Below are 12,684 nucleotides of genomic sequence, written 5' to 3'. Positions count from 1 at the left end.
TCTGGTTTACCTTCTGATGTGAAAACAGTGAAATGTGTCACATGTGTCGTGATAGACATGTTCAAAGAGAAAAGGTTTAAGTTTGGAAAGAAGTAGGATAAACTAGTAAAGAAGAGAATATAGGCTAAAATGGAGAATGAAGTGGAAGTCAGGATATAAAAGAGGTTCATTTGAGGATGAGGAAATATTACTGTCTGCAAATGGAGAATGAATTAAAGAGACAGAGAAGTGTACCAAAAATCTAGGTCCTACGCTGAAGTAAGCATGTTGGGTTATACAAGGTACAGAGGGCAAGCTTCACTGCTCTGGTGCATGGCTGGCTGGCAAGAATAAGTGCACAAAAAAACTGTTTATTTTTTCTGCCAGAATTGCATGCACTCTCACATTAGGACTTGCATACGGGGAAGCAGAAAGAGTAGGTAATCCATTTCCTGCTTGATGTCAGTTACAGTGGGATTGAACCTTTTCCTGGAAAACTTGTTAATGTTTTGTCTTGATACCAGTTAAGATGTTTCTTGACATATTTTCACCCCACTTGACATATCTCCGCCTCACTGAAATCCATCCTCATTGAAAGCTAAGAAAGAGAGTAATAACTTGTATAAGGTCATTTTTGCACAGCAGAACTCATCCTTGCAGTGATTAAAGAAGCATGTTTTTTATATTTAAGAGATTTGTCAATTTCTTTGTTTCATTACCTTTCATAGCACCTGCTCAGAATTTAGTATTTCGTTGAATTCCAATATGATCATTGTCCTTTTATTTTAGTATTATATAAATTGTTAAACTGAAAGGCATAAGTTTAAAAATTGGAGTATTTCATTTTATAAATAACATTGCTTAGTCACTTATTTCAGCCTGATCTTGAAAATGCCAGCTTAAGAACTTTTTCTAAGTGTCTATTAAATGTGATTTTCCCCACTGTTCTTTGTCTGTTTTCAAATAAGCCTTTCTTTGCAAGTAATTAAAAAAAAGAACAACAAACAAAAACCCAACTTCACATTTGTTCTGTTTTGAATTCAAGTATTTGTCTCTGACCTTTGCTAAAACTTGTAAAATCACAAGGAGATAAGCATGAAAGAAATCATGTGCTGTTCAAGTACTTAAAGTCCAGAGAAATGCACTGAAGTAGAAAGGGGATTAAGAGAGGAAGGAGGGTGAGGCCAAGCCATACTGTGTTGGTACAAGAAGGATTAGCAGGCAGACTGAACCAGGAGAGAAATTAGCCGTGCTTATTTCAGGTTAGACAGTTATAGGGTGTGCAGAGATAGAACAAGATTTCTTTCAGCAGTGGAGAGGTACCACGAAGAGAAAACAGGTACAATGCATGAAGTATAGCTTCAGTTTATGTTGGAGCTGGCACTGGAGAACAGTAAGAAAACAGGGGAGAACAAGATATACTAGTTAAACACAGAAAAGGCATGAACTGGGGGAGAGAAGGAGGGGTGAAAAAAAAGTTTCAGAAAACTGGTGCCTTAGGTTTTAGAACTTGGTGCTAGTGAAGCAAATGTGTCTGGCAAGTTAATGAGCAAATATAGATCTACTTACTTGGTATATTTCATGCAGATAATGAGTTGAACATTAGTGTCTGTGGTCAGAGTGTTTGCCTTTTCAGATAGAGTATTGAAGTGTAGAGTTAGAAGGAATTTTCTGGGGTGAAAAGGGTAGCCCAGAGATTTGTATCACTTGTTTTTATTCTGCTTTCTCTCTTGCTTTCTCTCTCTCTCTCCATAGAGGGAGCTGGGTGCTCCATCACAGGAGAGGAGGCGTGTGTGGACAGCCAGCTCTGGGAACAAGCCAGCTCTGCTTGACCCGCTGTCATGCGGATCCCCACGCTGCTCTACCTTTCCCTGCTACTGCTTCTTACCATGTTGGGCCAAGCTGGAGCTCAGTTCCCTCGACAGTGTGCAACTGTTGAGTCCCTGAGGAGTGGCATGTGTTGCCCAGACTATTTCCCTGTGTTTGGGCCCGGTACTGACCGGTGTGGTGTGTCTACGGGAAGGGGCCGGTGCGTGCAGGTGACTGTTGACTCACGGCCCCATGGCCCCCAGTACATCCACGATGGGCAGGATGACCGTGAGCAATGGCCCATCCGCTTCTTCAACCAAACCTGCCGCTGCAACGGGAACTTCTCTGGCTACAACTGCGGGTCGTGCCGGCCTGGCTGGACTGGACCTACCTGCAGCCAACAGATCAACATAGGTAAGAACATCAGAACTATGACATGGAAATTGCTCATTGTCAGTGCTTGCTTCTAAATGTACCTAGTGGATTTGTTCTCTTTAAGGTATAAAATGTCCATTATATTTATTTAGCATTTTAGTATGTTGATAAAGGGGTTATTAAGGCAGGTGCTAGAGGAGCTGTTGAGCATGTGCATAAATTACTTATACTTACTATCCATTAAAAGGAAGAAAAGAAACCTGTAGTCAATGTATCAAAGTCTATGAAAAAATAGAGCATCTGTATTGAAAAAAAGGTACTATTTGGATTTAAGAGTAAAACAATGTATATAGGCATGTACATGTGTTTATGAGCATGTCTAGGAATAATATGTACCTCAATATGTTTAATACCTTGTGACTATTTTAACTATTTTAGCAGTTCTTTACATTCAAAGTCCCTTAATACAATTCTAAACTATGTGCCTGGTCTGGATTATTTTTACTGTCCCTGCTGCTGTCAATATCTTTAAAAGCATTAGTCATGACTGTGGACAGTTCAAATGAATCAGTCCAGGGTGTGGTAAGCCCTTCTTCAGTACTCCAGTTTCAGTTAAGTCTAGCATAACACTAAACAGTTCTTTAATTTTTTTTTTTTTTAATAGATATGAAATCTTTGCAGGACTGGAAAAATATAGAATGTTATAGGTAAATTTAAAAAGACAAATATGCTTGGGGACAGATCCTTGTTCTCATCTGAAAACCATCTGAATGGACAAGATTTCAATCTTTATTTTTAAATTTATATACTTTTAACTTCAAAAATGTTACTGAAATCCTGTAAAATCCATAACCCCCCCAAAATGAGCAATGGGTTCTGCTGATATGTTAAACAAGAGGTCTCTAGCACAAATATGCAGTGTTTCTTTCTGCAGAAACAGAAATCAGCACTGATATTTTCACCAGATAAGGGAACATTCCATGGATATTCCATAAAAGAGCATGTCCCAGAAAGGGTTAACAAAGGACCGCTTACCAAATCAAAATTTTAATAGCAATTCCTTAATAACAACTTACTGATGGCTATGGGAAAGATCTTTGATTTGTTTTTTTCATTCTTTCAGCTTCAATAACTAAACTAGAATGCATAAAGCATTACTTGTGAATTGGCTATACTAAGCCAGATTGCACTCTCTGATATTCTGTCCTACTCTATTTTACAATTATAACAACTCTGGAGAATAATCAAGAGAGAAATGTTACACACAAAGTTAACGTAAAACTAGAGACAGGCAAACAGCGGTTTTGGGTGATTTTCTAGAATGTACAAGAGCACTTTTTACTTTTCTCACATTAAATCCTTTACAATGCTTTAAAATGACAAATAAATCAGATATATCATGCATGATAACATGAGTTAACAAGAGTTAAAAATTGTAAATTAGTATCCTTTTATGCTCTAAGTTTCCACTTTGAGGTCACCTCTTTTGCTCATTCATAGACCCATAGGCCCCATCTACTCAGATTATAGAAATAATTACTGTTGGTACATTCATGCTAAATTACTGTAAAATTCAGTTTGGTGTCTTCATATCTTCTCAGTTCATGACTAACTCTAATAATAGTCACAATTTTTTATTGTGGTTCAGGCATATACTTTAAAAATGAAAATGTTAAGATGCCTATGTAAATCTCAATTAGATGGACAATTATAGTTCTCTACTCAAAACACTGCAAAAAAGACCATGAATCAACCAACCAACCAAGCAACCAAAAAAACACAACAAAAACAAACACCCATCACTTCAGTGATGAGGCTCAGTTCATGTCAGTTCAGTTCTGCAAAACAAAAAAGTATGTTTCAGGATACACAGTCTTTGGATGAAATTCATGTTTCAGGAAAGATTTTATTTAAATTTCCCAGAAGCTAAAACATCCCTCACTGAATCAATTTTTTTTTTAGTGAAACATAATTCACTTTTATTCTTCATATAGATTCATGTTGAAGATCTGTTGCTTCTTGTATCAACATAATCGATCACTAATTTGGACAATGAGTTATGGATTTTTACAGTATTTTTAATAATGACAATAAATAAATATTGAATAACAATTGTGAGGACTTCTATCTTTATCTTAGTCTAAATTTAGAGATTTTCTCAGACCAGGTGAAGAAGGACAGAGATGATCTGAACTCAGTTCTTCTTGCTGAAACACTGCTATTTCAACAAGTCAGTATTCTTCCTTGTTTCACTCTCTATGTGTGGACAATGGCATTTTTTCATTATTTTGAGATATACTGCTAAAAAGGACTAATATGTGGCAATTGTTAATAATGTCAGATTAAAGTGATAAAATAAGAGATAATCTCAGATTAAAGTAATACTGTACTGTGTGAAATTCATAATAATTCACTGGTGAATCTGCCATTTTTCCTAAAAAGGTTCAAGAATAAAAAATTTAATTCTTCATTATATTGCCAAACAAAGAGTTTCTGATTATTATAAATTGGTTTATAGTGTTAATTTCTTGTAGAGTACTAGCACAGAAAACCTTAAGTATATTGGGTGAAGTTCTGAAAGGTTTGTACGACAAAGAACTGTCTTTGTCTTTTGTCTAGCTGGATGGAAAGACAATCTGTAACAGTACTCCTAAAAGTACTAAAATTGCAAGGATTGGAGCTTTATTTTAATTTATTTCAGATTTTCTGAAAATAAATAACATTTATGCTCAGTGAGTTTCACCAGCAAAAAAGGGTGAATACTTGAAGAAAAGGGGACTTACCCAGAATTATTAGGAACACAATAAATGAGTCCTCTGAGATCAGACTTCAGTGTGTATTACTTTGGTAACTTGCCTCTTCTGTGTTATCACAGTCAGAAGGAATCTTTTGGATCTAAGTGCAGAAGAAAGGAATCGCTTTGTGAATGCCTTACACCAAGCCAAGGTGACAGTCCATCCTGACATCGTTATTGCCACACGAAGACGTGAAGAAATTTTTGGACCAGATGGCAACACACCTCAGTTCGAAAATATCTCCATTTATAACTACTTTGTGTGGTCGCATTATTATTCTGTCAGGAAGACTTTCCTTGGTGCGGGGCAGCAGAGTTTTGGAGGAGTTGATTTCTCTCATGAGGGACCAGCTTTTGTCACGTGGCACAGATACCATCTATTGCAGCTTGAAAGAGACATGCAGGTGAAGTTCCTGCAAATGTTTACTGGTATTCATGGTGTTTTGTAGAGTTAAAGAACTTCAATCCATATTAAAATAGGTAAAAATGATAGCAGCTTTCCCTACATGTTGAAATGTTTCTGCTTCAATTTCAGTAACTCATTTGGTATACAAAATTTCATAGAGTGCATTTAAGTGTCAGACTGTCACTTTTATGAGATATTAGATATAATATTTTAATCAGAGAAGTAGAAAACGTAAAATTTTCATAAAAATCTTTTGTAAAAAAAGATGTATTCTACATCTAAGACATTTTATTGGACCAACAGTGTTATTTTCAGTGGTGTTTTTAATCTCACAGCAATTATTCTTGAATAACATTAACCAAAGCAGCAGAAATTCTGATGAAAGTGATAACAGAGATGTCTTAGGGATTCAGAATCACATTTAATTTGTGTAACTGGTTAGAAAAATTAGTGTTTTGCTATACCCTATTCAATAAATCAATGATTCTCTTTTTTTCCTTCTCTTATGCGGACCTATTCACAAAATGGGTATTGTATTTTATGAACCATCATGCTTCCTAAAAAGCAAGAATTAAGTTTTCAAGGTCAGGACTAAATAGTGTCTGAAATCACTTGTGTTTCCACTAGCTTTAATTGCTTTATGTCAGGCTGAGACACAAACTCCCTTCCAAGACACACATTTGTTATCAGCAGCATTTCTCTAAATGAAAGCCCTGAGAAGTTCTATCTGTCTGTGATTTAATACATATTCCTATTTATGTCAGTAGACTTGATCATTAGTCTAAGTAATTTTGCCTCACTAACTCCAGAACTGTTCAACTCTAACCCATACTAGAACCAAACAATGCCAACTGAAAAGCCGGTACCCCTATTCTTTGCATTTCCTTCAGTTCCACAGTTGACCTAGTTACTATGTGCACTACAAAGACTTTTCTTGCTGACAGGACATTAAAAATATCTGGAAAATTGGGTCTCAGTGTTAATTTATGTTTCTTACTATTCACAATATGGTTTTGTGGGAGAGGTACTGTCTTAGTGGGGGAGATCCATGATTCAGTTCAGTAGTAAAGCTATCTGTTCTGCTGAACAAAGGTATCAATGCGAAAAAATACCAAAAGCTTCTACATGAATTTTACATAGAGTTATTCTCTTCTATAAGGCAGGATTCTGACTTTTACTAAGATGTATTTTGCTGGTTTTTAGCATTCTTCTAGCAGTAAATATTGTAGCTGTCTGTGTCAAGCACATAGTAACACCATATTTATGTGGTTTAGAACATGCTACAGGACCCCACTTTTGGACTGCCCTACTGGAACTTTGCAACAGGACAAAATACATGTGATATCTGCTCAGATGACTTGATGGGAGCTAGAAGCAATTTTGATGTCTCTCTTATAAGCCAGAATTCAATCTTCTCTCAGTGGCGAGTGCTATGTGAAAATGTAGAAGACTATGAAACCTTGGGAACCATCTGTAACAGTAAGTTTGAATGACGGAAGCTATCTGGAGAGAAGATTCTCTTAATAATAAATAAATATAATACTTTACATTGCAGCGACATTTTCCAGCCAAAAGATCTTAAAATGGTTTTTGAATATTCTTGATCCATGTTTCAACAGTCTGTTGAGATAATACATACTACCAGGAGCTTGTAGCAAAGAAAGATTAAATGCTTTGCCTTCCCTTCTTATGCAGTACCAATCCATCTCTTGCACCATAAATAATTAAATCTGGCAGTGTTATTTCTTAACTGAAGCTTAACTTTTCTTCTAACTACTTCACTTATCATCTTCATGCCATTCTGCTCCTAAAATGAGAACATCCAACAAATCCCCATAATAACTATGTGCACCATGTTTCGAATGTGAATAATACCAGATTTGAACATACCTACCCAAATTAAAACAATTTTTAAAATACCAGTAAATTTCTTCATATAAGCATAATCATGGAAGTATGGGGAAAAAAATAGACTAATATGGATTAGTCATACATAATCTTTTCTCCAGCTACTCTATCAGGACATCCTCAATAACCTTGGCCGAGGTCTCCTCAGGAAATCACATTGAAAGTCTGTATAAATTTTTCCTAAATCATTTAGAGAACAACAAACTTCAGTACAAAGCTTCTAGATGACTTTTTACATCCTGGAGCCAAGAATCGAGAACACAGAGCCCCATGAGAATTCTTTGCCCGACATAAGGAACTGATCAGTTCATTCAGTGTAAATGTTATTTGTGAGGGTTTTTTTTTCTCCACGGTTAAGTCATGAAAGTGACTCATTCTGTGGCCTACTGTTCTGCCACCTATCTTGTTTTCTCTCTTCTCACCATTTCCAGGTACTGAGGGTGGTCCCATCCGTAGAAATCCTGCTGGAAATGTAGCACGACCTATGGTACAGCGTCTCCCAGAGCCTGAGGATGTTGCTCAGTGTTTGGAAGTTGGTGTATTTGACACTCCTCCTTTCTATTCCAATTCAACAGACAGTTTCCGTAATACAGTAGAAGGTAAATATGGCAAATAAAAAGACCTGGAACAACTCCAAATAAGTCAGGAAGCAGACTAGCCACATTTTCTTGTTGGAAGTATGAGTTTTGAGACAGGCTGTCAGACAAGAAGAACACATTGCTCTTAGCATTAAGTGGAAATAAGCTCTAGGTTAATTACTTTATAGCTATAGCTTATGTCTCTTAAAATGTGTAAAAGTCTCAAGAGTCTGCTGATGATGTACTAGGTAGAAACTAACTTCAGGTCCTTGGCACATAGTTAGTAAGTTGCCTCTGTTGAAAACACAGTCCTTGCCTGTGGATTGATGTCTCTGCATCCCTAAATGAAGCAAACAAGGGCTTCTAGCAGTTATTCTTGTATCTGAATTAAAACAAAGAAAAGAAATCAAAATAAATTGAAAGCTTTGGTAGCACTTAGTGCAATGGTATTGAAATACTAATTGAGGTCTGGCTACAGAATTTACTGCTAGATATGCTAGCCCTACTCTCTGGGACATAAAACTGTTCTTCTACAAGAACACTTTGCACTTTTGAAAGTGCACCAGAACACACATACACCCCCACACCCAACAGAGTAAAGGTCTGATTTATACTGTTCAGACAGCATCCTAACAACTTCTTCTATACCTTAATAAAACAGAGCTTTTTAACAGGAAAAGATTAAAAAGTGACAGTTCAAATTGCTGCCTATCAATACCTAGGTGTTCAACATGGCTTTAAAAAATTAATTGTATGAATCCCTCCCTGAACAATTGTCCAAAGCTTAAACACAGGAGGAATTTTCATGATGCTTCAGATCCTAACACCTGACTTGAGGGTTATGAGGTTTTGGGCACAAGCAAAGCTACACTCTATCTTCACTGAAAAAATAAACAATATCAGAGCATGTGAAGTTTTCCAATATGTGTTCCTAATATGCATGGAAGTGATGGATGGAAACCTAACAGCTAGCTCATTAGAATAAATTTCAAGATACAGCTGCTTTAGTAAGCAATTAGAAAACTCATGCAACTATTTTAGTATGGTGAAAGATATGTAGGACCTAAATATTCTGTTTATTCTGTAAATATTCTCTGTATATTGTGACCTCTGTTTTCATGCTATGATGTTATTTTGGCCATTTTGTGGTAGAACTCAACAGCTTTGCAGTCCACATTCCCAGCATTCTTTTATAAAGGCTATTTTAATCTGAAAATTATGCGTTCCAGGAACATTTCCCAAATGTCAGTAGGTAGAGAATTAGCTACACATTTGTATTAAGCAAAGCAACATAACAACAAGAAAGCATTTCAGAGGGAAAAAAAAAAAAGTATTAATCTGAGACTGCAGCTTCCAAACAAAATCTTCACTGGAATTTTTGTTTTCTTTTTTGTCTGCATATTCAGGGTACAGTGATCCTTCAGGAAAATATGACCCAGCAGTTAGAAGTCTTCATAATTTGGCTCATCTATTTTTGAATGGGACAGGAGGGCAAACTCATTTATCACCAAATGACCCCATTTTTGTCCTCCTGCACACATTTACAGATGCTCTTTTTGATGAGTGGCTGAGACGGCATTCTGCAGGTAAGACGTTCTCATGGATAGAGGCAGAATGGGTAGTTGTTAGTCTTTGCAGTCACAAAAACTCAACTCCTTCTTGTGGGACAGCAAGATGCCCCTCAATTTAGGAGAGAGAACTGGAATTTCAAGAGTTAGTATAGTTAACAAAGACAAAGTAGTAACAAGCAAGCTCTCTTCCTCACCCCATCCACATCCAATTGAAGATCACTCTCTTGTGAAGGCATCTGGTCAGGCACAGCAGGCACAATTCAAGAGAACAGTATGTGGGAATACACTGTTACCATAGAGCAAAGACACTGTAACCCTGGAAGTACATTCCACTGTTGTGTGGAGTAAATATCTATTTTCTTCTTGTCAAAGGAAGAACAGATGCCATAAGCATTTATTTTCACCACCTTTGTTATTACTACCGGCATTCAATAACCATCTGTATATACTTCTAAAGGATAGTTACCATTTCTGCCCTTCCTTTTTTAATTCCAAAAAGAACAGGAAAAGGGAATACAGGAGAAAGTGAAAAAGAGGGAGAAAGGAACAACAGAAGGAAGGATTTGAAAGGAATGAATGAAAAAAAAAAAAAAAAAACTAAAGGAAGGAGACATATCAGTGGACTAGGGGAGAATTCAATCTAACCCTTATATCTATACATCATGCAGCAACTGTATTCCTCCGCACAATGCAGGAACTTTATTCTCTTAGGATAACCTATACTCCTCTTCCTTCTTCTACAGAAGACAGCTGCTGCTGCACAACTGAGACTTCTTTGTGCAGCTTCCAAAACCTGCCTCATTGAATTTTCTCACACAGCTCTCAGAGAGCAATTGTATCCCCTTGTGGCTCTTACATGATCTATCACAAGGTCTGGCATCATCTTACCACAAAGTATTTTCTTTCTGTTATGTTTTGAGTTTTGTTGCTGTTGCTGCTGGTTTGATTTGGTTCGGTCTGGGGATTTTCTGTTTTGTTTTGGCTTTTATTTCAGCTGACTTCCTTCTGATTTAGCATACAGTTCCAAAAAAATTCACTGGAATTTACATCAACTGCCCTCCTGTTCATCTCTGCTGCAATTAGGCAAAGCAAGAATGTAGAAAAAGGTCTTTGCCATATTTCTTCTTTTCCAGGTGAGAAGAAACAAAAAGCCCAACACAGGCAAATTTTTTAAAAATTTACTGGTGATTTCTGTTCAAAACCAGAGATAACATTATTGGCCTTGGTTTTGGACAGAATACTCCAGTTTATATCTGCTGCACCAGGAAACAAATCCTTCTGGAACAACTGAAAAAGAATTCTGGAATACTCAAAACTCTGAGTTGGAAAAAAAATTAAGTAGTGCAATTTATTTTGATTTAATTTACAGAAATGTGATTTGACTTTCAAATACAGATATCTCAACATACCCATTGGAGAATGCCCCTATTGGACATAACCGACAGTACAACATGGTGCCTTTCTGGCCTCCAGTAACCAATAATGAAATGTTTGTTACTGCACCAGAAAACCTGGGATACAGCTATGAAGTCGAGTGGCCAGGTAAACTGTGCAGCCTAGATACTTCCTCTCCTTTTTTTACTTCATATCTTTATCTCTCGAAATTTATTCAAATTTCACCAACAATATTTGCTGTCTTTGTAAAGGCCTTTGTCTCCTTTCCTGCCTTACTTTCCAGATGTTTGGGATTTGGTATAGCTACTGGTCAGAGACTGTTCCACCATGAAGTTCCCAGTCCCCACCATGATTTTAGAAGAAGTTCTCATTTGGATCTTAACCTTGCAGAATGTCCTCATTCCTACGTCAAATATTCATTAACTCACTAGAGAGAATGCAAATCCTCACAAACAAAGAGGCAGAAGAAAGGTCCAGAACAGATTTTAGAGTGAAGCAAGATAGACTAAATCTTCTCACATTTTATGAACAAGAATGATCAAACAAAATTTGAATTACTTCTACTCCCCAACTCAGCGAATAATGACAAATGCTGAGTTCCAGTATGAACTTCAGATATTTATCCATGTGACTTGACTTTGCTTTTAATATCTTTGCTTTTTGCTTTCCTTCTTTTAGGTCGGGCTCTCCATGTCACAGAGATGATAACTATTGCAATAGTGACTGCACTGGTTCTTGTTGCAATTATCTTTGCTGCTGCTGCATGCATCGTACGTGTCAAGAAAAATAAAGATGAGTTGCATCAGCCTCTTCTTACTGACCAGTATCAGCACTACTCAGATGATTATGATGGCATACCAACACCAAGCCAGTCTGTTGTTTGAAGAGATGGCACTTTTTTGCATCTGACTGAAACTGGGGATCTTTTTGTTTTATTTCATAAATGGTGGTCATCCACCTGCTTTAAAATAAAGAGCATAAACTGTCATCTGTCTCAGTATGTTTCCTTCAGGTTTTACTTCCACTTTCATCACACCTAGGCACCAATAAAACTTCTTTGCAATGCTAATTCTATGTTGATTATAACAGAATCTTTCAAGGGTCAGTTGCAAGCCTTTTCCATGCATATTTCTGTAAAATCTGGCAAACATTAGTTAACTTGCCAATAGCCAATGTCATCTGACTTCATCCAGCCTTTGTACCCAGAATTCTTTTATGAGGTACTTTTGTGAAAAGGTCAAGTCTAGAACAGGACAGAAGGAGAATATGAAATACAAGTAAACAGCTTGTCTAGATGAGTAGAATGTGCTTCAAAATAGTCATCATGCCAGACAGAAAGTGAAAATGGAATTCTGAGGAGAAGGGTATATTTGAAACTCAGCTTTATTCACAAAATATAGTTATGAACCAATTGCTGCTTTTAAGTGGATCTGTGAAAAGAGATTAATTGTCAAAACCACTCCAGTATTTGGAAACTTCCAACAGGAGTTCAAACACAGCTGCCTGCAAGAGCATCCAGTTGAAAGGACAGCTAGCAGCAGCCTTTGATTAGTTTTTATTTCTATTTTTGACACTCTCACTCCTTTCCTCTCTCTCACTATCCCCACTGCAGAGCATTCTCCCCAGCAATGAGAGACTTTGCTTCAGTTCTCTCACGCTGGAATTTAAACCCAGTCTTGTACTTTGAAAGAAGGCCCTAGGCATTTAGCTGTAGAAGAGACTTGGGAAAATACCCTTAAGCAGTGGTTGTTGAATCAATTCAACATAAGCCAGTGGGGGAACAACAAACTGACACCTGCCTTTACAGCCTGAGGTAGGGCTTGAGGAATCTGGCTTCAAGCTTCACCCCATCTCTGTCATCCTAGCTAG

General features: G+C 37.0%; 1 protein-coding gene across 1 annotated transcript; it reads left to right on the top strand.

Annotated features, from left to right (window-relative positions):
- Window positions 1-1,772: 1,772 nt before the first annotated feature.
- On the top strand, window positions 1,773-11,803 carry TYRP1 (tyrosinase related protein 1). Its single transcript, XM_068175862.1, has 7 exons — window positions 1,773-2,202; window positions 5,039-5,361; window positions 6,638-6,842; window positions 7,703-7,870; window positions 9,256-9,435; window positions 10,816-10,962; window positions 11,494-11,803. The coding sequence occupies exons 1-7, from the start codon at window positions 1,821-1,823 to the stop codon at window positions 11,697-11,699; spliced, it is 1,611 nt and encodes a 536-aa protein (XP_068031963.1). The 5' UTR covers window positions 1,773-1,820; the 3' UTR covers window positions 11,700-11,803.
- Window positions 11,804-12,684: the final 881 nt, after the last annotated feature.

Source organism: Anomalospiza imberbis, chromosome Z, assembly GCF_031753505.1.
Source record: "Anomalospiza imberbis isolate Cuckoo-Finch-1a 21T00152 chromosome Z, ASM3175350v1, whole genome shotgun sequence".
Classification (NCBI taxonomy): Eukaryota; Metazoa; Chordata; class Aves; order Passeriformes; family Viduidae; genus Anomalospiza; species Anomalospiza imberbis.
Note: the sequence above shows the minus strand (reverse complement) of the source record. Positions and strands in the feature narration are given on the sequence as shown.

Bases quoted from the DNA above. Each gene is read 5' to 3' on its own strand.
- TYRP1 (XM_068175862.1), top strand. From the start codon at position 1,821: ATGCGGATCCCCACGCTGCTCTACCTTTCCCTGCTACTGCTTCTTACC. The intron at 5,362-6,637 runs GTGAAGTTCCTG...TATGTGGTTTAG, and splicing joins AGCTTGAAAGAGACATGCAG to AACATGCTACAGGACCCCAC. The intron at 9,436-10,815 runs GTAAGACGTTCT...TTTCAAATACAG, and splicing joins GCTGAGACGGCATTCTGCAG to ATATCTCAACATACCCATTG.